The 19,802-nt window shown below is 41.9% G+C and overlaps 1 protein-coding gene across 6 annotated transcripts in view; it reads left to right on the top strand.

Annotated features, from left to right (window-relative positions):
• Positions 1–1,470: 1,470 nt before the first annotated feature.
• Positions 1,471–19,802, top strand: part of sec16a (SEC16 homolog A, endoplasmic reticulum export factor) — a 20,341-nt gene continuing 2,009 nt past the window's right edge. The window contains exons 1-29 of one of the 6 annotated variants that reach the window (XM_085279970.1): positions 1,471–1,554; positions 3,188–6,562; positions 6,643–6,794; positions 7,017–7,099; positions 7,205–7,319; positions 7,475–7,664; positions 7,878–8,058; positions 8,156–8,298; positions 9,254–9,315; positions 11,446–11,584; positions 11,693–11,935; positions 12,012–12,109; positions 12,211–12,292; positions 12,639–12,756; positions 12,848–12,959; positions 13,057–13,162; positions 13,327–13,467; positions 13,578–13,691; positions 13,882–14,071; positions 14,181–14,509; positions 14,578–14,622; positions 16,924–17,088; positions 17,177–17,254; positions 17,383–17,439; positions 17,547–17,667; positions 17,802–17,939; positions 18,062–18,144; positions 18,360–18,431; positions 18,774–18,812. In XM_085279970.1, coding sequence (XP_085136096.1) covers positions 3,260–6,562; positions 6,643–6,794; positions 7,017–7,099; positions 7,205–7,319; positions 7,475–7,664; positions 7,878–8,058; positions 8,156–8,298; positions 9,254–9,315; positions 11,446–11,584; positions 11,693–11,935; positions 12,012–12,109; positions 12,211–12,292; positions 12,639–12,756; positions 12,848–12,959; positions 13,057–13,162; positions 13,327–13,467; positions 13,578–13,691; positions 13,882–14,071; positions 14,181–14,509; positions 14,578–14,622; positions 16,924–17,088; positions 17,177–17,254; positions 17,383–17,439; positions 17,547–17,667; positions 17,802–17,939; positions 18,062–18,144; positions 18,360–18,431; positions 18,774–18,812 — 6,699 coding nt within the window. In that variant the 5' untranslated portion in view covers positions 1,471–1,554; positions 3,188–3,259. Of the gene's footprint in view, positions 1,595–1,904; positions 2,072–3,187; positions 6,563–6,642; positions 6,795–7,016; positions 7,100–7,204; positions 7,320–7,474; positions 7,665–7,877; positions 8,059–8,155; positions 8,299–9,253; positions 9,316–11,445; positions 11,585–11,692; positions 11,936–12,011; positions 12,110–12,210; positions 12,293–12,638; positions 12,757–12,847; positions 12,960–13,056; positions 13,163–13,326; positions 13,468–13,577; positions 13,692–13,881; positions 14,072–14,180; positions 14,510–14,577; positions 14,623–16,923; positions 17,089–17,176; positions 17,255–17,382; positions 17,440–17,546; positions 17,668–17,801; positions 17,940–18,061; positions 18,145–18,359; positions 18,432–18,773; positions 18,834–19,802 lie in introns of those variants that run through there. The other 5 variants (XM_085279967.1, XM_085279968.1, XM_085279969.1 and 2 more) reach the window with 5 other exon arrangements.

Below are 19,802 nucleotides of genomic sequence, written 5' to 3'. Positions count from 1 at the left end.
AATGACTCGAAGGTTCCTCACAGCGTTACTGGAGGCCAAGGTAATGCCATCCAGAGTAAGAATCTGGTTAGATACCAAATTTCTAAGATTTTCAAGGCCAAGTACAATAATCTCAGTTTTATCTGAATTAACTAAGAGGCTGAAGGCAAAGCTCAGAAAAAACAACCATCAAGAGGTGTGGCCAATTATTTTTATCTGTATAGTGAGTGCAGTGGCAAGAGATTTTTTTTCTTGCAATCCTCTACATTTGCTTCTGATGTGGAAACTGAACTTCACATACTATGTCTGTGGAAGTTCACATTCAAAATCAACAACATTCCCAATAAGACAACAGTAAGACAGCACACAAGTGTCTTGAATCCAGTCTTTATATTTACTACTACTGATGGTTGCAGAAGAGAATATTGCTGCTATCTAAACATTCAGTCCCATACTGATGTTGTCTCAACGGTAATGTTGTACACAGACTTTTTAGTAATTCAATTATACTTCATATTTTCATACAAAAATCAGCAATAATCTATATAACTTTAAGAATGCTTGTACAATTCATATACTTTAAGACATATATGGCACTACTTGTATATATCTCATGCAATTCAGAGCTGTAGTTTGATATAATATATATGTATATTCATACCTGTACGTCATATTCTTATATCTCCCTATTTTCTCTTATTTTTGATTCACTATAGTTTCGCACTGTGGCTGGGGGATTTTTTTTTAATTCTTCTATGTTCTGTATATGTTGCAGAACTGACAATAAGGTTGACTTTGACTTACTCTGACTTCCTTGACTTGATTTAACGAGACCAAATCCCACTATACTTCAGCTTTAGTTGACATCTGTAAAAAGTGGAACCGGGTATTTAAACAAACTGTCACTCTATGCCACAATATTCAAGAACAAGTGAAGATCATTTTATTTTGGTGGCTCATTCCTACCTACTTTGCCAATAAGGAGCAAGTGGATTTCAGGTTGTCTAAAGAGCTTGGAAAGAAAAGCGTCTGGACTTCTTTAAGTTGCTTGAAGACGTTTCACCTCTCATCCGAGAAGCTTTCAGGTTGATGATACGATAGTGCTCCCCAGTGGACAAATACCCGTTTTGCATGCTTTAATTATACACTGAGTGGTACAAATAGTCTATTATGGTAGTCTATTATAATGCCTCACACAACACGAGCAGCCTGTTATAGTCTTTTATTGCACACATAGCTTAGCATGAACTTGATATATCATAGGGTATGTCATTATTAGAATCTGGAGTCCCTATTTATTCCCCTTTAAGTGCATTAAAATTGTGTTGCAGTTTCCATGTCCAAGTCAAACACGACTATTTAGTGTTTTCATTATAGCATTGCCGTCAAAATACCATATTTCAATTAATTTTGCACTTAAAAAGAATCTGATGATAAATATACGGAAAGGGTATTTAATAACCCCCACCCTCTTGCGACGCAGTCGTTGTTTGGCCCGTGACGCTGCTTGTACACGTAGCCTAGTAGGATGTGTTCATTGAAGATGGTGGCGGTGTGTCACACTCCAGCATACTTGTAAGAATTTATTCATTTCTGTACACATTTCCGACAGCGGGTAAGAGTATATCTGCAACACAATTAACAATGTTTTACTCTAGGTGTTTTAATCTGGTGTCTGTGGCAGGCAGGGAACTGTTACCTTGTGATTAGCGCAGGCTAGTTAGCCAGGAATGCTAAGTAAGCAGCAGTGCTAATGCTAGCTGACCAGACTGTGAACCTGTTAAATTATGGTCGACGAGTGGCCAGCGACTTGTAACTTATCGCGGTGTAACCATGTCAATGTTGAGTTTGTGCCGAAATTTTACGCCTTTCGTTACTCACAGAACTGCTGGTGTAAGGACGAATTCGGGCAGACTTTAGATGTTAGTGATTTGCTGGCTCCGGCGTTTGGGACATACGGAGCACCGAACGGTTCCCGTTAGCTGTTGTACCAATCACCGGACCTTTACCCGACTGTCGCTTAATGTGTAACACTATCTCAATGTCGTGCCAGACCAAAGAGATTTAGCAGCCATCTATATTGGAACAACTGGCAAGTAGTGATAAGAAGTAGGGAGCGTATGTCTAACAACGCTAACTTTGTGACTTTTCTAAGTTGGCAGATCTGCGGTGCTAACGATACGAAGCTTAAGAGGGTGCAACGGCTCTTGGTAAATTTATATCCTAGAGCGCCGGGAAGATCCGGGATCTCCCCGGTAGAGCCCGTCTGGCCAAATGTACTTCCCTACGTTACATTAGTTCCGTGTCTTCTTTCTCTCCAAACATCTAGCATTTGAAATGCTTATTGACAGTCCGTGTTAGCTTGACTCAACTTCCTACTGAGACACGCTCAGTATCTCTGTTTGACAAATAATATACATGGCCTTGATCTTAATACTACGTAGTGGCGTGATTTAAATGACTGTCCACTATTAACTTTTGCATTTCAACTGAGAAAAGTGTACACATGTTGTACAAGGGTAGTGGCACGACTCATGTGACAGTTACCAGTTAATGCTAAGTGTAAATAATTTTAATCATAGCTTCCACCCCTGTTTGGCTGATTTCATCCTTACCTGAACTCAAGAAACAACTATAGATGCAATGGCACTGTGGTCTCTTGTCAGTAGAGCAGTTCAGTTTGACTTTCTGCTAAAAGCTGCATTTGACGCAAAAGCAGGTGCTTTTTTTTTCTTTTTAAAGAAACTATTTAGCTACTCAACTTTGCAGCCTCCATGAGATCTGTGATGTTAATTTAAGTTTCCTGTTTTTGTTTATTTTTTTAAGGAAATTTTCATAAATTTCATATATTATATTTTCCTCACCTGGGTGATATACACTATACAAGTGTATAGACTTACATCAGTGCTTTGGTTCATAATATATTACCAGTAAGATGACCATCAAATGCTCTACAGACCATTTAATTAACAGTAGATAGTATACTAGTATACCAAGTATGCATTACAGTAAATCAAGTGTGTTGTATTGAATTGAGCACTATATGTATTTACCCACCACAGCATCTTGAGGGCTGATGTAGAACTTGCCACGTTGTACGTTTGGTTTGAATAGGACCACAGGCTAAAATGCAAACAAAGGTGTGGTAAAGTATCCCAAAGAGGCAGGGCTTTTTGTTAATCACTTCCTCTTTCTTGTCTCTATTCAGCTACGCCTGACTTCAGTCTTCAGTGAGATCTCTTAGAGTGACCTGGTCCTCGGACCTGTTAACTCTGCGGACATGCAGCCCCCTCCCCGGACTGGACGACCAGGAGCCTCTGGCCCTCCTCCTTCTGGGCCCAATATGTTCCGCAGGACCAGGCCTTACAAGCATGCTGCTGCAGCTCCTGCCACAATGCCTCCTGTTGCTCAACCCATGACAGACCCTTTTGCTTTTAGTAGAGCTCCTCCCCCTATGGCTGCAGGTGGCCTCCCAACAGTATCTAACAGCAACCCTGCACCAGTGCAAACACCATCTAATGCCATGTACCCTCAACCTGGCTCAGGGCTGCCTCCGCAACCACAGACACTGGAGGGTGCCACAGCTGCTGCTTCTGGAGTGACCCTCTTCAACCCTCACAGTACACCACCCCTTGGTCCAACTGGATACGTATCCTCACATAATGAACAGGGATATTTTAATTCAAGAGAACAGATACCATCTGCATCCACAGAGTCAGCACCTATGGCTACAGCCTCAGAACCTAGTCAGACACCTTTGAACCCTGAATTTCAAGGACAGTCTGGTCCTCTGCCAGTGCCCTTCCAGCCACTGCCACCGGTCACCACCTCCTCTTCCCAGTGGGCCCCTGATCACGGAAGTCGCCCCCCATCAGTTCAGAACTATTTCCAGCCTACTAGTGACCCTGTACCACAGCCATTTTATATGCCTCCACAAACCCAGTTGTACCCCTCCCACAGCCCATCACCCCTTCACAACACCCCTACCCCTCCGACCCAACCTGCACATCTTCAGAATCAGGCTTCTCTTCCTTCTCAAAATCCACTAAAACCTCCTACTTCTCAGTGGCCAGACCCAAATGGTCCCCAACAGCATAATTCCCATTTCCAAACACAGAGTTACTTCAGTCAGAGCTCTGCTGCACCAGATCTTTGGTTTAACCCGCCCCCACAGGACTCGGGCTACCATCAAATGGGTACTGGTATGGGTCATCCTCAGCCCCTTCTTGACGCTGCTGGATCTCAGCCTGCAACCAGTACTGGGCCTGGGCCTAGTTCTAGTACTGTCCCAGCCCCACTTCCACATTACCAGGAATCCGGTACACTTTCAATGTTCTTCAAAGACAATGATGTGGAAAATGAGGAAACGCTGTCTGCAGAGAGAAATAAGGCAGTAAATGGTATTGCTGGAACTTTTCAACTTCACAACAACCAGCAGGCACACAGTAGTCATGCAGATGTTTCTTCAGATTACCAAGGAGCTTTTCTTCAAGATCACTCACAAGTACCTTACATGATCGATGGCAATCAACCATCACAGGGAAATGCTCAGAAGCCATCGGATTCACAGTTTGACCATGTAGAGAATTTGGAGTGTGTTCCAAACCAAGAAGTATTACCCAGTGAAATCCATAGTAATACTGCTGCTACTGCACCCCACAGTGCTGAGCAGTTTGAAACTGGACCCAACCTGGAGACTCCAGATTCAATTCCCAGACCAATGAGATCTGCCAGTGTGTCGTCCAACTACAGCAACATGAGCCATGGGAGTGGAACAGGCACTCGTCGACATCAGGGGGTGGTGGGCACCTTTATTCAACAGGAAAGCTCACGACTCTCTGATGATCCTAATCAGCCTGTCGCTGCAGCTGCAGCTGGAGGCTACTTTGAACAGATTGACACTTCTCCAGCTGGAGATGTGGGTGTACAGCAGAGCTCTCTGGAGCAAATGTGGCCCCCCACGCCTAGCCCTCCCAAACCAACCGGTATCTTTCAGGCCAGTGCTAACAGCTCTTTCGAACCTGTGCGCTCACATGGGGTCGGGGTGCGTCCTGCTGAGGTTGACAGGGCTAAAATGGTAGCAGAAGGGGGTGCAGATTGTACACCAGGTAATATGGAGCAGCCACCAGACAATATGGAAAATGTTTATGGCTCAGGTCACCCTTTGCCTGCAGGTGCTGGAGGTGCCGTACCTCCTTTGACACACCCAGTGGTCTATTCTCACTCTCGACCTTCATCCCGTGCTCATGGAGTTAATCAGCCCTGTGAGAGTCCTGCCACTACTCTGTGGGCTCAGAATGATCCTACGACCTTGGGCGGTAACATCCTCCTCGCCCCTGCTGCCCCAATAGTTCTTGCCCCATTACGAGAGCCAAGTGCTGATGTTATCCAACCTCCAGAGGATGGTCCACTGGACCTGCAGCCCTCCCAAAGAACCCAGCCACCTTCGCATCAGCACTCAGAGAATCTAGAGAACCCGCCAAAGGTGAGTGAGGCAGAGCCAAGTGACTCTCAAGGCAACCTGGGCTATGCATCTCTCCTTGTGTCTGGCTCGCTTCACCAACCTGTTTTCATTGCCCCGCCAGTGTCCAATTACAGTGTGATTCCCCCTAGTACCACTCCTCAAGCAGCCACTCAAAGTAGCCTTAGGGAAACTACCCCACCTGTGAGATTGATTGCACAGGGGCAGGGTCCCACTACCTCCCAACCAGCTTCAGTAACATGTAATCAAAATCCACTTTTTTCTCCTGGAATCCTGAGCTTCAGTGTTTCGGCTTCTAATCAGAGTCCACTCAATCTGACTCGAGACAACACAGCAGCTACGACATCAGAAATCACAGCATCGCCGCATCCCCAGCCTGTCCGCCCTCCTCTTTCAAGGGGTCAATCAGTGGCTGGAGAGAGTAACTCTGCTCTCCAAGTTAATCTGCAAACTTCTCTTGTGAATGATCCTTCCTCTAATCATAATCAGCCATCAAATTATGAACTGCTTGATTTTTCTATGCACCAATCACAAGCCCAGAGCCAGGCTTCTGGACACCCTTCCTCTCTTCACGAGTCTCCACAATCTAGTAATGGATTTTACCTACAGGTCACCAAAGATGCTCTAAAAGTGGAAGGGAATGCCTCTGTCCAGACTCCAACTTCTTCATCTACCACACAGGTACCACCAGCACCCTCTCAAACGGCTCCAAACACCCAGCAGCCCCCAGCAGAACCTCCTAAGGTATTAGATTCTCAGGCTGCACAGCACGGACAAAAAGATGCTCCTCCTGTTACAGCGAGTGGAGCACAACCCCCCAGTTACCAGTATCCTGGTCCAATACAGGGGCCATCTGCAGGAAATGCTCCTCCTCCTGGGCCTCAAGGTCCTCCAGGGGCTCCACAGACAACTCCTGCGGAGCCACCTCGCCCACCGTCCTCTGCAGGAAGCCATCAAGGCTATGGGCCTCCACCAGCACCGGGTCAGATGTATAGTGGCTATTATAATAATTATGGAGACTACCCAGATAGCAGAGCACCATATCCTTCTGGCCAATACCCACCTCCATCTGGGGATCCTAGAGCACAGCCATATTATCAAGTAAGTATAAGGTGTCCTTTTATTTAACCTAGCATGTGAATATTTATTTCCCAATTTCTATTGGTGCTCTTATCTCTTAGGCAGGACCATACAGGAACAGAGTAGATCCTTGGTATGGCAGATATGAGGGGCAGACCCAAAGTTATCGTGATACAAACTACCAGTACAGAGAGCCTCAGCCGGAGCGTCCTAACTCTAGAGCCAGCCAGTACTCTGACAGGCCATCATCCAGGTTAGTGAAACTCACAAGATTACTTGAATGGTGTGTACTGTCTTTTCACGTGTTTCTGATTTATAAATTGAGTTTTTAAGTATCTTAAGAGGATTTTGCAAGTTAAAGACTTCCCTGCTGTGATGTTGGTTTTGTTGGATGTAAAAAATCTGTGTTAATACATTGTACTACTTCATTCATCATTACCTTATCTTTGAATTGTTTTTTTTCTCTCCCCTTAAGGCAAGGCTATCACGAGGATTACCACAGAGCAAACCAAAGTGCCTATAGTGATTATTATGCAAATTATGCCAAGTACTTTGGAGGTATGGCTCGTAGCTCATAGTGTTGAAAGCTTTGAATATTTATTTATTTATTTTTTTCTTAATTCATGTCTTTCCCTGTCTCCGTTTCATATTTTCTGCGTAAAGGATACTATGGCCACTATGACCCCAGATATAGAGGATACTATGACCAGTCCTACTGGGCTTATGATGATAGCAGAAGGGGAGACAGCTACAGCAATCAATCTATGTATCCTACCAGGTATGCAGAGAATACTGTTTGGACATCATGGAGTTGTTATAATATTAATGTACATTTACAGTGAGTAATAAAAGGCAGTGTAAGAAGTGTTATTGTTCATGCGTGTCTCATGGAAAAAGAAAATCTAAATTCAATTTACAACATTTCACTCACAGGAAGGCTGGCTATGAGGACCAGTGGCAGTACTATCCTGGTTACGATGCTAGCTTTGATGAGGACTACCGTCGTCAGGGAGATGCTTATGGTGATGACTTTGACCGGCGCAGTGTCCACAGTGAACAGTCAGTCCACAGCTCCCACAGTCACCACAGCAGACGGAGTAGCTTCAGCTCACGATCGCAACAGGCAATTTTTTTTCCCACATATGTCTCACAAGTATTCTGTGTATGCAGTTATCTGGCTGAACCACAAATGGAGACCAGGCCAAAATTTATGAGTAATCACTGTAGAAATATTGTTAAAGCAAAAATTAATTTACAAATTCTTTTTCCATGTATTATTATTTTTTTTTTAAATGTTTCATTTGCATTATAAATAATAATTCTCTCTTTGTTACAGAGCCAAGTGTACAGGAGCCAGCCTGACTTGGTGTCAGCAGCATATGATAACACATCATCCACTCTGGCTGTGGATTACTCCTATGGGCAGTACCCAGATCAGACTGATGCATCTCACAACTATAGCCAGTACTATCCCTCTGGGTATACCACCGAAAGCACCTGGATTGCCCCTGAGCAGCGTAAGTGCTGCATCACTCTTTGAAGCATTTTTTTCATTTCTAAGGGTCCTTAGCTGAGTTGAATGGTCTGATTCTCTTTGTTTTTTTTCTCCTCTAGCCCCTCCTCGTCCTGCAACCCCAGAAAAGTTCACCATACCACACCGCTGTGCTCGTTTTGGACCTGGTGGACATCTTGTTCAGGTTCTGCCAAATCTGCCCTCAGCAGGACAGCCTGCTTTAGTTGACATCCACAACCTTGAGGTATGGCTTTAACAGACCATATTTCATTGATATATTGTTTTGTTTTTTGGTTGGCTTTTTTTGTTTGTTTATTTTGGGTCTTTTGGAAGATGTTCCTGAAACTGTATTACTCCGGTTTCAATAAACCTAGCAAAATAAGCAGCACTAAAACTAATGAGCTGTGTGTCTTTTAAGGAAAAAATTCTTCCTTTCTTTCTATTTCCCATTATTTATCTCATTAAGATTATGGCGGATTTACTATAGCAGACACAAAATGTTAAATGTACAACACTAAATGATCTGAAATCACTGACACTTAAAGACCACTAGATTGTATGGGTTGATTCAGACAGCTTTTCCCATAAAGTAGGAAAGAGACGAGATGTCTGCTCATAGTCCCAGTAATACTGAGCAATAACCTTTGAGCAGTATGCAGGTAAACATCCTGTGCGAAGGGCAAAAGAGAGATTGCATTAGCTAGAATGCAGTCTCAAAACCATCAGCTGTTGTCTAACAGTGATTTAACTTCTTGTTAATTTGAATTTATCTTCATTCATAAAAAATGATGAGCAGATGGAACAGTATTGATGATATCCATTATCTTTTGATAGAAGCCCTGAAGTAACTGTTAGCATTTGCCCGTAAACTTAGACTGTGTGTGTGTGTGTGTATATGTGTGTGTGTGTGTGTATATATATATATATATATATATATATATATATATATATATATGTATATATGTATGTATATATGTATGTATGTATATATGTATGTATGTATATATGTATGTATGTATATATGTATGTATGTATATATGTATATATATATATATGTATATATATGTGTGTGTATATATATGTACGTGTGTATATATATATATATATATATATGTATATATATATGTATGTGTGTGTGTGTATGACCATAATCTGAAGGACATCTGAAGAATTATTATATCCTTTGCCTGTATTTATAGACCATGCTGCAGGATACCACTGATCAGGCAGAACTGCGAGGTTTCCCTGGACCTCTTGTCAAGTAAGGGAATTCTACCTTCTTTGTGTTAAGATGTATGTAACCTACTGCACAAGTGTCCTGTGGAGGGGGTGGCTACACGCAGGTGGAAAAGGGGGGAGTAGAAGTCTGGAGGGTTGGCTTTTCGGTGGTTGTGCAAAGGAAGGCGACCATTAAAGTTGGACTTCTAATGTCAATTTTTTGATTATTGGACTAACATTGAAAGCTGAATGCTCTGAGAGATACGAAGAGCTTTTCGCAAACAGCTGCAATCCATTGTTGACAAATATGAAATTGGGGCCGAAGTCTATTATAAAAGGAGAGATTGTCATGAGTGGAAAGGTCCAGGTGTGGTCATTGGCCAAGGTGTAGTAATATTTGCCAGGTGTGGAGGAACCTATGTCAGAGTACACCAGTCTAGGCTCAGAAAAGTGGATGAACCACAAGTGAAAATGGAAGAAACTGAAGAGGAAAATCAGATTAAAACAGATGACAATCTTTTAAAGACCCCAGCAGTGGTACTTGGTGAGGAACACGATTTTTGAAAGCAAACGTGAGGAGATGGTATCAACAAAAAATGAACTGCTTGGTACTACAGAAAACAGTCCTTCTGTGATCCAGTACAAGCTAGAGAAAGAGGTCCTACACTGTCCCACTCAACCACAGATATAGAAGGACTAAAACTTAAAGTTGGACAAATAATTAAATACACAGACAAAGAAACGGGTCAAACATATGCTGGAAAAATAATCAGTCGAGCAGGAAAAGCCACTGGGAAACACAAAGTGGTACAACATGGAGTACAGTGAGCCCGAGGAAATTGCTGGATCCATGGGTTCCATTAATGTGCAGCAAATAAACAACCTCCAAGTGACACCGTCTGAAGATGCCAAGTCATGCACAGACAGAGATGAAAGATTAGTGGTGAAGGAAGACATCTTCTCACAAGCCAAACAAACTGAACTTGACAACTGGAAAAGAAACGATGTGTTTAAAGAGGAGAAAGACAAGGGTCAGAAATGTATATCAACAAGGTGGGTGTGCACACTCAAGGAAACACCAGTGGGCATTGTACCCAAAGCTAGACTGGTTGAGTACGTTAAAAAAATTTAATCGCCTTAATCATGATGGCGGCGTTAACACATTTAAGCTGCGTAAACTGGCTCAGTTACCACCGGTAGAAGCACAGAGCAAAGGAACTACATGAAATTGAATAAATGTGTTTATGGCCTGGCAGATGCTTCATTATGCAGGTAAAACTGGGTGAAAGAAACCATGCAGAAGCTGGGGGGCACAGTGTCAAAAGTAGATTCAGCTGTCTTCTACTGGCTAGATGATCTCTATAAGGTGACAGGGGTACTTGCATGTCATGTAGATGATTTTATGTGGGGTGGTTCAGACATGTTCTCCACAGTAGTCATCCCCAAACTGAAAGCTGCTTTTCAAGTTGGACGAGAAGAACATAACAGCTTCAGCTACGTCGGGATAGAGCTTCATTCTCTTCAGTACAAGAAGATATGTACATTTAAAAGCTGTAGACAAAAAGGAAGTGACGCCACCCTTGTCCCCAAAACCATACCCAGAAGCCAAATTTCAAGTGAAAGGTTGTTTTGTCCAAACTGAAAGCTTAACTCTGGGGTGAACAAACGCCAAAATAACAAACATTCAAAAAGGGAGGTGCTACCTAAAACCTAGGTGAAACACAAACCAAACAAACGACAGGTGCTACCCCTAACTGAATAAACAGGAGAAAACGGTGCCCCTATTTACATGTGATCCATAATCTATTTATTTACAAAGCTCAATAATCAGGAAAGCACAAAAATCACAGAGGGTTTTGGAGGCCATGGTCGGGTCTGCTGCTGCTGCTGTCAGTTGCTGCCCCGGGAGAACTGCTGGTGAGGGATTTTCAAAGCAGCCACATGATCAAGAAGCCAATCAGCAGCAGCCAGCTTTCCAATTAGGAAGAACCTGAAGAGCCTCTTAAAGACACAGACAGAAAAAACCTAAAACGGCCACCAGGATTCAGCTTATGGCCAGGGCCGTAACAGCAATGAAATAAATCTAATTCCTAGCCAGAGCCTAAAACTCCCTATTTATATTGAATGCATCATTGACTGCTTTTCTGTTTTAATATTGCATCTTGTCCATCAGGGAAGAGACTCACAAGGTGGACGTGATTAAATTCTCCCAGAACAAAGCATTGGAGTGTTCCCGTGATAACAACCTCTTAGACAGAGACTCTGCCCGCCTCCTCTGGGACTTCATCATGCTGCTATGTAGACAGAATGGGGTAAGACTGTGCAGGCACCACTAAACTTACCATACATTGAAATTAAGGCAAGACTGTGGCTTTTCACATTTGCGTGAGACAACGTTTTAACTCGTACTGTTTCCTCAGACTGTTGTGGGCACAGATATTGCTGACCTCTTGCTGAAGGAGCATCGCTCTGTCTGGCTTCCCGGCAAGAGTCCTAATGAAGCCAACTTGATTGATTTTAATAACGAGCCACTGGCGAGAGCCGAGGAAGAGCCTGGAGCCGGACCACTGTCTCTACTGTCGGACACTTTCATGACTGTCCCAGAAAATTTTGGCAAAGAAACGGAACGCTTCAGGGAGCTGCTGCTGTTTGGCCGAAAGAAGGTAAAATTGTACATAAGAAATGCAGTATGAGGTATTAACTTGCAAGATTTTAAATACCTGAACGTTGTTGAATTAGGATGCACTAGAAGCAGCCATGAAGGGAGGTCTCTGGGGCCATGCCCTGCTATTGGCCAGTAAGATGGACAACAGGACTCATGCCCGAGTCATGACGAGGTAAAGAAATCAGATGTGAGAATAATTAACTTTGGTCCTATTTGTTCTATGATTGTTATTATATTATTTTGTGTGTGTGTGTGTGTGTCTTTGTTGTGTAGGTTTGCTAACAGTTTGCCCATAAATGACCCTCTTCAGACAGTATACCAGCTGATGTCGGGGAGGATGCCTGCGTCAGCCACCGTAAGTGTTGTTTTACCCTCCTCCAAACACACTGGAAGTGTTTCAGTCACTTGTGGACAGGCTCCGATTGCCTAGATGACCCTCTAATATATTTACTAGCAGGCCATATATCATTCAATGGTATTCTTCACTCTCATTGGTAGTCTCTTCAGTCACTTGCCTGAAAGCTTATTGCAGGTCCTACCCACTTCACCTGTAGTCACTTGAAGGTGCCAAATATCATTCACTTTCTCTGGTGGCAATAAATCGCTTCCAGTATGTACTGTAGCTTTAGACACTTGTTTTAAAAAAAAAAAAAAGGCGTGTTTATTTTGCCCTGGCTAACATATGTCTTGTTCCCACACAGTGCTGCGGGGAGGAGAAGTGGGGAGACTGGCGTCCTCATTTGGCCATGGTGCTGTCAAACCTCACACACACCCTGGATTTGGATACTCGCACAATTACCACCATGGGCGACACACTTGGTAGGGTTTTGTCAAGAATTCAGTAATCAAGAGCGCTGGCAACAAACATGCACCCTTAAACTCTGTCTGCACTCATTTTGTCTCACGCCAGCTTCGAAGGGCCTGGTTGATGCAGCACACTTCTGTTATTTGATGGCTCAAGTTGGTCTTGGCGTTTTCACAAAGAAGAGCACAAAGATGGTCCTGATTGGCTCCAACCACAGGTTAATGCAATAACCACACCCACGTAGCTCCAAGATGTTAAATTTAAGTCCTCACATTTTATAGTAAACATGTGTAACCTCATCTTTGTTTTTTCAGTTTGCCCTTTTCTCAATTTGCGACTAATGAAGCAATCCAAAGGACTGAAGCCTATGAGTATGCTCAGTCTCTAGGCTCCCAACCTTGTTCGCTGCCAAATTTCCAAGTGAGTTTTTTTTTTTTTTTTTTTTTTTTAAACCAGTTGACAAACCAATAAATAATATGTATAAACCAAGAACTTTATACACGACTGCATTATTTACAGTGATGTTTATCATGTTATATTACTAAGAAGTATCACTCTCTTCTGTTCTTCTTGTTTCTCATTAGGTGTTTAAATTGATCTATGCATGCCGCTTGGCTGAGGCAGGCTTGAGCGCTCAGGCCTTCCATTATTGCGAAGTTATCTCGAAGACCGTCCTCGTGCAGCCTTCTTACTACTCCCCCGTTTTCATCAGTCAGATCATACAGGTATACACTTATTCTCCTCTTTAGCTGTGATTTTTGCCTAAATATAGTCACTTAAATACTTTGCAGCGTTGCATTCAGACAAAGGTTACTGTTACACTGTTTGCCAACAGATGTCTGAAAAGCTGCGGTTCTTCGATCCACAACTGAAGGAGAAACCAGAGCAGGAGTTGTTCGTTGAGCCGGAATGGCTGATTCGCCTGAGACAGCTGGATGGACAGATGAAAGTGAGGAGAAGGAAAAACATTGTACTCTAGTTCTGTTGTGACATAAGCAGTTGTCATATAGGGAGGTTGTGTAAACTTTTCTTCTGAATAGAAAAAAAAAAAAATAAATTAGGCTGTGTATAATAATTATGTGAACATTTTTAATAGTTTGTGTCGATCAAACAAATGTTTGATGCTTTGTGTTTCTTAGACGGGTCTGATTACGTACAATGCAGACAGAACAACTCCGATACAGTTTGAGTGCAGCAGCCCTAGCTCTGACTTGGACCATCCGAGCCCACCAAACAGCATGTCGCTAGATAACCCAGCCCCTGATAACCCACTCATGAGCTCATTACTGCCTGGGTCTCCACCACAGGGAGTCCAGTTGATGCCTCCAGGTTTGTTTGTTTTTAGGGGGCCTTTGGTGCATTTTTTTTTTTTTTATTTATCTGAAATGTCAGGTACATTTAAAATACATCAAATCTCATCTGTTGTATTCTCTTTTAGCTTCCACTTTCATTCTCCAAGATGGAATGGCTCCTCCTCAGTTCTCGCCTTCCAGTGATGTGCCCCAGTACTATCCGGTCCCCACTAGCGGACCACAAGCCCAGATTCCCTTCCCAAACTACCCCCCACAGGGTCCTGGCTTTGCTTCTCCCACTTTCCAACCTCAGCACATGCCTCCGCACATGCCCCCTTCTCCTGGGCACATGCCACCTGTAGAACAGCCACCGCGGTCCCCAGTAGAGATGCCGAACATCCAGTCAATGCCATCCTCACCACGTAGGACCTCACTGACTCCTCAGAAGGACTTCTATGATCAGATGGCTAAGATGGTCGGTATCTGCCAATTTTTATTTATTTATTTTTTGTAAAGAGCCTTATACAATGTTTACTTCTGCAGGGTCACGGGAGACCTCGGACTACTTCACAATCGTCATTGCATTTGGTATGTTTGTATTTCAACTAGAGATGGACCGATCCGATATTACGTATCGGTATCGGTCCGATACTGACCTAAATTACTGGATCGGATATCGGAGAAAAATAAAAAATGTAATCCGATCCATTAAATATCACGAAAGCACCTCACAAAACTTGCAACACGCCGTAACTCGCCTCAGAACGTTAGCACGTCGGAGCAGTATGCATCACGTGATAGAGCGGCTGTGGCATGCGGGACCTGTCGGTGGTCTGGATAGCATGTGGAGCTTCGCTAGCAACCCGGCATTTCATCTCCGACAAAGTTATCCCCGAGAGAAGTAAAGCAAGTGTGTAAGTCCATCTCTGAATGTTTGTAAAGCATTCCTGCATCAAGCTTAACAAGCGACTGCCTCTTCTTGCTGCTACTTCAATCATGAAACTGCTTAACGATCAGCTGATCGGCTTTTCTGTCGCGAGTCCATCTCTCTGGTTTGTTTTTGGCCCACTTTGCACCAGAAAGAGGAAACCAGCGGCTGAACAACAGCAGCACGTTTAAGCTTGATAAGCTGTTGTTAGAATGTATTTAATATTACTTTCTACTCGAGGATCTTTTTCTACGTAGCTGACGGCTGTAACTGTGCAGGGGTGGATCTAGCAAAGTTTAGCCAGGGGGGCCGATAGGGCATTAACAGGGAAAAGGGGGCACAAAGACATACTTTTCTTTCTTATTCTCATTTAAAATGTCGAGCTTTTAATAAATAATTATCCAAATCTTACACCCAAAGTTTTAATTTGATGTAAAATGAATAGAAGTCAATTACTGTATATAGTGACTATTAAGTCTAATATATATATACCCTAGTAAGCTATAGTACTTTTTCCTTTGGGAAGGTACCATCTGTGCAGTCTGCAATTTTGTTGAAGAAAGATGTTGAATCTATTTAATATTTCTTGAAAAATAATTGATTTCTGTGCATTTTTTTTCACACTGCATCAAATTAAGGTTGATTACGTCGATTAAGCATCATGAGGTGGAGCGTGAGGGGTGGTTCCCTATTTTTTTTTTTTTTTTTTTTTTTTTTGTTGTTGCTGGGAGTTGGAACCCTATTAGTTAGGTTGCTTAATATTTACGCTAAGTACTCTTTAAAATACCAGAATAGGGAGGATGGTGTAGGTCTAAGTTTATTAGATTGATCAGTATTGCTGAACTATGAAATGTTTTTTTTTTTTTTTTTTGCATACAGGTATAACAGAATAGCTTTAGTGTAGTTGTTGTTTTAAACTTGAGTATGAATTTATACAAAATGCAGCAAGATATTTAAAAAAAAAACAGTTTTGTTGATTAAAAAACACTGTATCGGATTCATATCGGTATCGGCAGATATCCAAATTTATGATATCGGTATCTGTATCGGACATAAAAAAAAGTGGTATCGTGCCATCTCTAATTTCAACTGCTAGCATGTGTAATTCTACTTAATTTGTCCAGTTCTAGTTTATATTAGTCATTATCAGAACTGAAAATGAGCAATAAAAGACTGGCTGTCTATGCATATCCGCTCAGAAACAAGGCAACGCTGCTAATTGTATACAAGACATTATTTTTAGGTTGGCTTTAGATTTTTTTGTAAAATGTCCCCAAATCACTACAGTTTGCTTAAAAAGTAGGCCTGATTAGTTTTTAAAAACTAAGATGAAGATCAAGAGATTATAGCAAAGTTAAAACCTGCTGTCTGCATTTCCCAGAATGCAGCTTTTGCTGCTAGGTTTACTTTGTTGCTTCTAATATTCTCATTTAACAAAAAAAAATCTGATTTAGCCCATTATCTGCAGTGGAATAAATGTTTTCACCAAGACATCCTGGAAGAACTTAAATCTAGGCCTAGTAGTTTTATTCTGACATACCCCATCTATTTAACAATAGATTTTTAGAACAGTATAGAATAGCCCTTTGTTGTCTTTGTACAGGTATAAAAAAAATTGTGGGTGCTTCACACAAACTGTGCAGGAATACAATAGAAATATTAAGACAGAACAAATAAATAACAAACAGGAGGAATATATACGACATAAGAGAGGGGCACACATTCAAAACACATTTAGATTTTCTTGTTGGGAAATTAGAAATTAATCAATGTTTTGATGTTTTACTTGTATGTGTTTTCCTAAAACAGATAAAAAGATATCAGGAATCAAGTCAGTATTTATAAAACACCATCCCTGTGTAATAAGTTAAAAAAAATTATATGATGATTAAAAGAGGTTGTATCTGGAGGTCTATGCATTTCATTTATATCTGTGTTTTCTGGTATTTTCCGTCATCCAGTCATCAGGACGCCGCTCCCGTACCACCTCGGAGTCTTCTACTCACTCTGGTGGAAGAGAGCGGAGCAACTCAACTGTGGTGCAAGCCTCTCCACCTCCACCCTCAATCCCCGAGCAGCCCATTAAAGAAGAGGCCAAGAAAGTCAAGAAGGACTCTCCAAAAAAGGTTCAGTTTTACATACTGGCTCTCAGGTTTTCAGTGTGCACTGTGGTCACTGTGCTAAGTAGAATACTTATTATCTTTACACACACAGAAAGGGGTTGGCTGGCTGGGTTGGATCATTGGGAAAGGAAAGAATGAAGCTCACTTGCCAGATGACAAAAATAAGTCTGTAAGTTATAGCTTTTACACGTTCACCTTTTTTTTTTTTTTTTTTTCTTGTTTACATTACCTGTTCTACAAATTTCATACACTTGTTTGTACATACGGCCAATATGAGAGTGCTGTGATCTTTGTCAGATTGTGTGGGATGAAAAGAAGCAGAGATGGGTCGACTTGAACGAGCCTGAGGAGGAGGTCTGTAAAATTGAAAATGTGTTCTCCAGGCTGGACCTGTAGTGTGCAGAAAGCCTGAAATTCTTACAAATTGAACACTTCTAATAGTTTTTCTTCTAAACTTTTAGAGCAAGCCACCTCCGCCACCACCCTCTGTCTTCCCCAAGATGCCTCAAGTTCCTGGTCCTGGAGGGCCTGCTGCACCACCGAGTAGTATTCCTCCTGTCAACATGTTTTCCAGGAAGGCAGGTGAGATGAGGATTACTCAGAGTGGCTTTTGGCTAAACAAACCTCATCCTTCGCCTTGCATAATGCATCTAAAAGTAGAAGCATGTCTTCTCTTATAGGGCGCTTTTAACTCAGATGTGTTTGTTCCCTCTCAGGCACAAAGAGTAGATACGTGGATGTTTTGAACCCCAGCAGAGCTGCTAAACCTGGCGGTCCAGCTCCTGCTCCAGCGGACATCTTTGCTCCTTTGGCACCAATGCCTATTCCTACTAACCTGTTTGTGCCTAGCTCAGGTGTGTGTCATGTGCAAGATGGCATAATAACTTGTATTCACCAGCAGCATTTGGTGGCTGTAGAGGATTTTCTGCTTTTAAAGATTGAAGTAATTCTATGTTTATTTGTATCCCTGGATTAGCTCCCGATGATCAACAACCTCTGGAAGGCAGTGAAGGAGGCAATCAGGAGCAGAACTCACCAAACACCAGTGCTGGTCCACAGGTATCTCTACTCTTTACTAGTAATCCTCATCATTCTTTATAATCATGAACTTTACTCCTGTTCTTCATTTTTAAAAGATAAGTGAAAAAATGCATTAAAAAGACAAAACATAAGCAGCATACTGAGAAAGAATGTAAGGCAGTCATCAATAAGTACAAAGCAACAGCTCTACTTATCCAAACTTCTTCTGTTGCGCTTTTTAAAAATCTGTCTAGATGTTCACCCCAATGTTGTTACCACCTGCCCCAGAAGGTCCTACAGTGCCGGATGGCTCCCATTCTGGAGAGGTAAGCCTAAGCCTCCTGTCATAATGCAACTGAAACATGATGCTCGACTGCCAGTGGCCAGTGTGCGCACTTTGCTCTTTGTAATATTAATGTAGGAGCGAAAGAACATGATATTATATGCATGTAGAATTAAAATCTTTCCTCATATTCATGTGAAACGCCTTGATAAATAATACTCTGTTCCATATGCTGGTCTAATATAATTCTTTCCATGTCTGTTTTTCTATGAACCATGGTTTTATGCTGATTTATTCATTTTCATTCTGAAAACTAATCCAGTGCATGCCAGGTTATTAAAATGGGTTTGTTTGTTTTTTTTAATTTTCCTCCTGCTGTCTGTAGCTGTCACGTTCTAGTTCAATGAGTTCTTTATCACGCGAAGTGAGTCAGCATTTAAACCAGGTACCTCTAGCTGGGCTTTAAGTTAACTCACCCCTGCCTGCCACCCTTGTAGCTCACTCCACATCACTAGTAGCATGCTTCACTGCACCCACCCAAAGCTTCTTTGCCTATTAAACCCTGCCTGTTGTCTTCACCATTACTAACTCAACATAACACAAATGGACAATAAAATCGGAGTATAGTTATATAATTGTCGCCAAAAAAAAAGTGTTCACACTTCTGTGGAGTAGAAAAGATGAGAATTCTATTAACTTTGGTTATATATTGTTTTTATTGAATGGATTGACTGCAGCACTCCCAGTCCCATACCTCTAGTTCTCAAAAGATTGTCATCTCTGTCTAACCTAGTCCTGTTAGCAAGTTAAAAGTATTGAGATTTAGAATGAATTGCCTTGACATCAATTGGAGTGCCATAAAATTACACATAAATACAGATTCATGCTATCATGTTGTCTGATGTTTTCAGGCATCATTTAATTTATTTGGTTTAAGATTTAGTGCGTGTAAAATTATGTCATCTGATCTAAAAAGGGAAGTCAATATGAAAGTGTCCTAAATCTGCGTTCTTTCCAGTGGCCAGCAGGGGGTTAGTCTCTGGTTGCAAGAAAAAAATCTGATTATAAAGAAATAGAGGGGGGGAAAAATCCTACTTCCCATGTGATTTATGAGCACAGTAGAGTTTTTCATATTGACTTTACAGTTTTACGCAATAGTTTTAATTCTTCTTCAAAACAGCATGATGTATATTTTGGAAAATGTGGTCACATATGTATCATACACATATATATCTGTAATGCTGCCTCGCTGTGTCCTCGTGTCCTTACTGCTTCCTCTCATTTCCTTGGCTTCTACAGTGGCTTGCAAAAGTTCTCAGACCCCTTGAACTTTTCCACATTTTGTCACATTACAGCCACAAACATGAATCAATTTTATTGGAATTCCATGTGAAAGATCAATACAAAGTGGTGT

This window comes from Mchenga conophoros, linkage group LG7 (genome assembly GCF_057382185.1).
Source record: "Mchenga conophoros isolate Kocher_MC1m ecotype Shallow Benthic linkage group LG7, M_conophoros_male_GT1.1, whole genome shotgun sequence".
Classification (NCBI taxonomy): Eukaryota; Metazoa; Chordata; class Actinopteri; order Cichliformes; family Cichlidae; genus Mchenga; species Mchenga conophoros.
The sequence above is the reverse complement of the archived record's forward strand: the minus strand, read 5'-3'. Positions and strand labels throughout refer to the sequence as shown.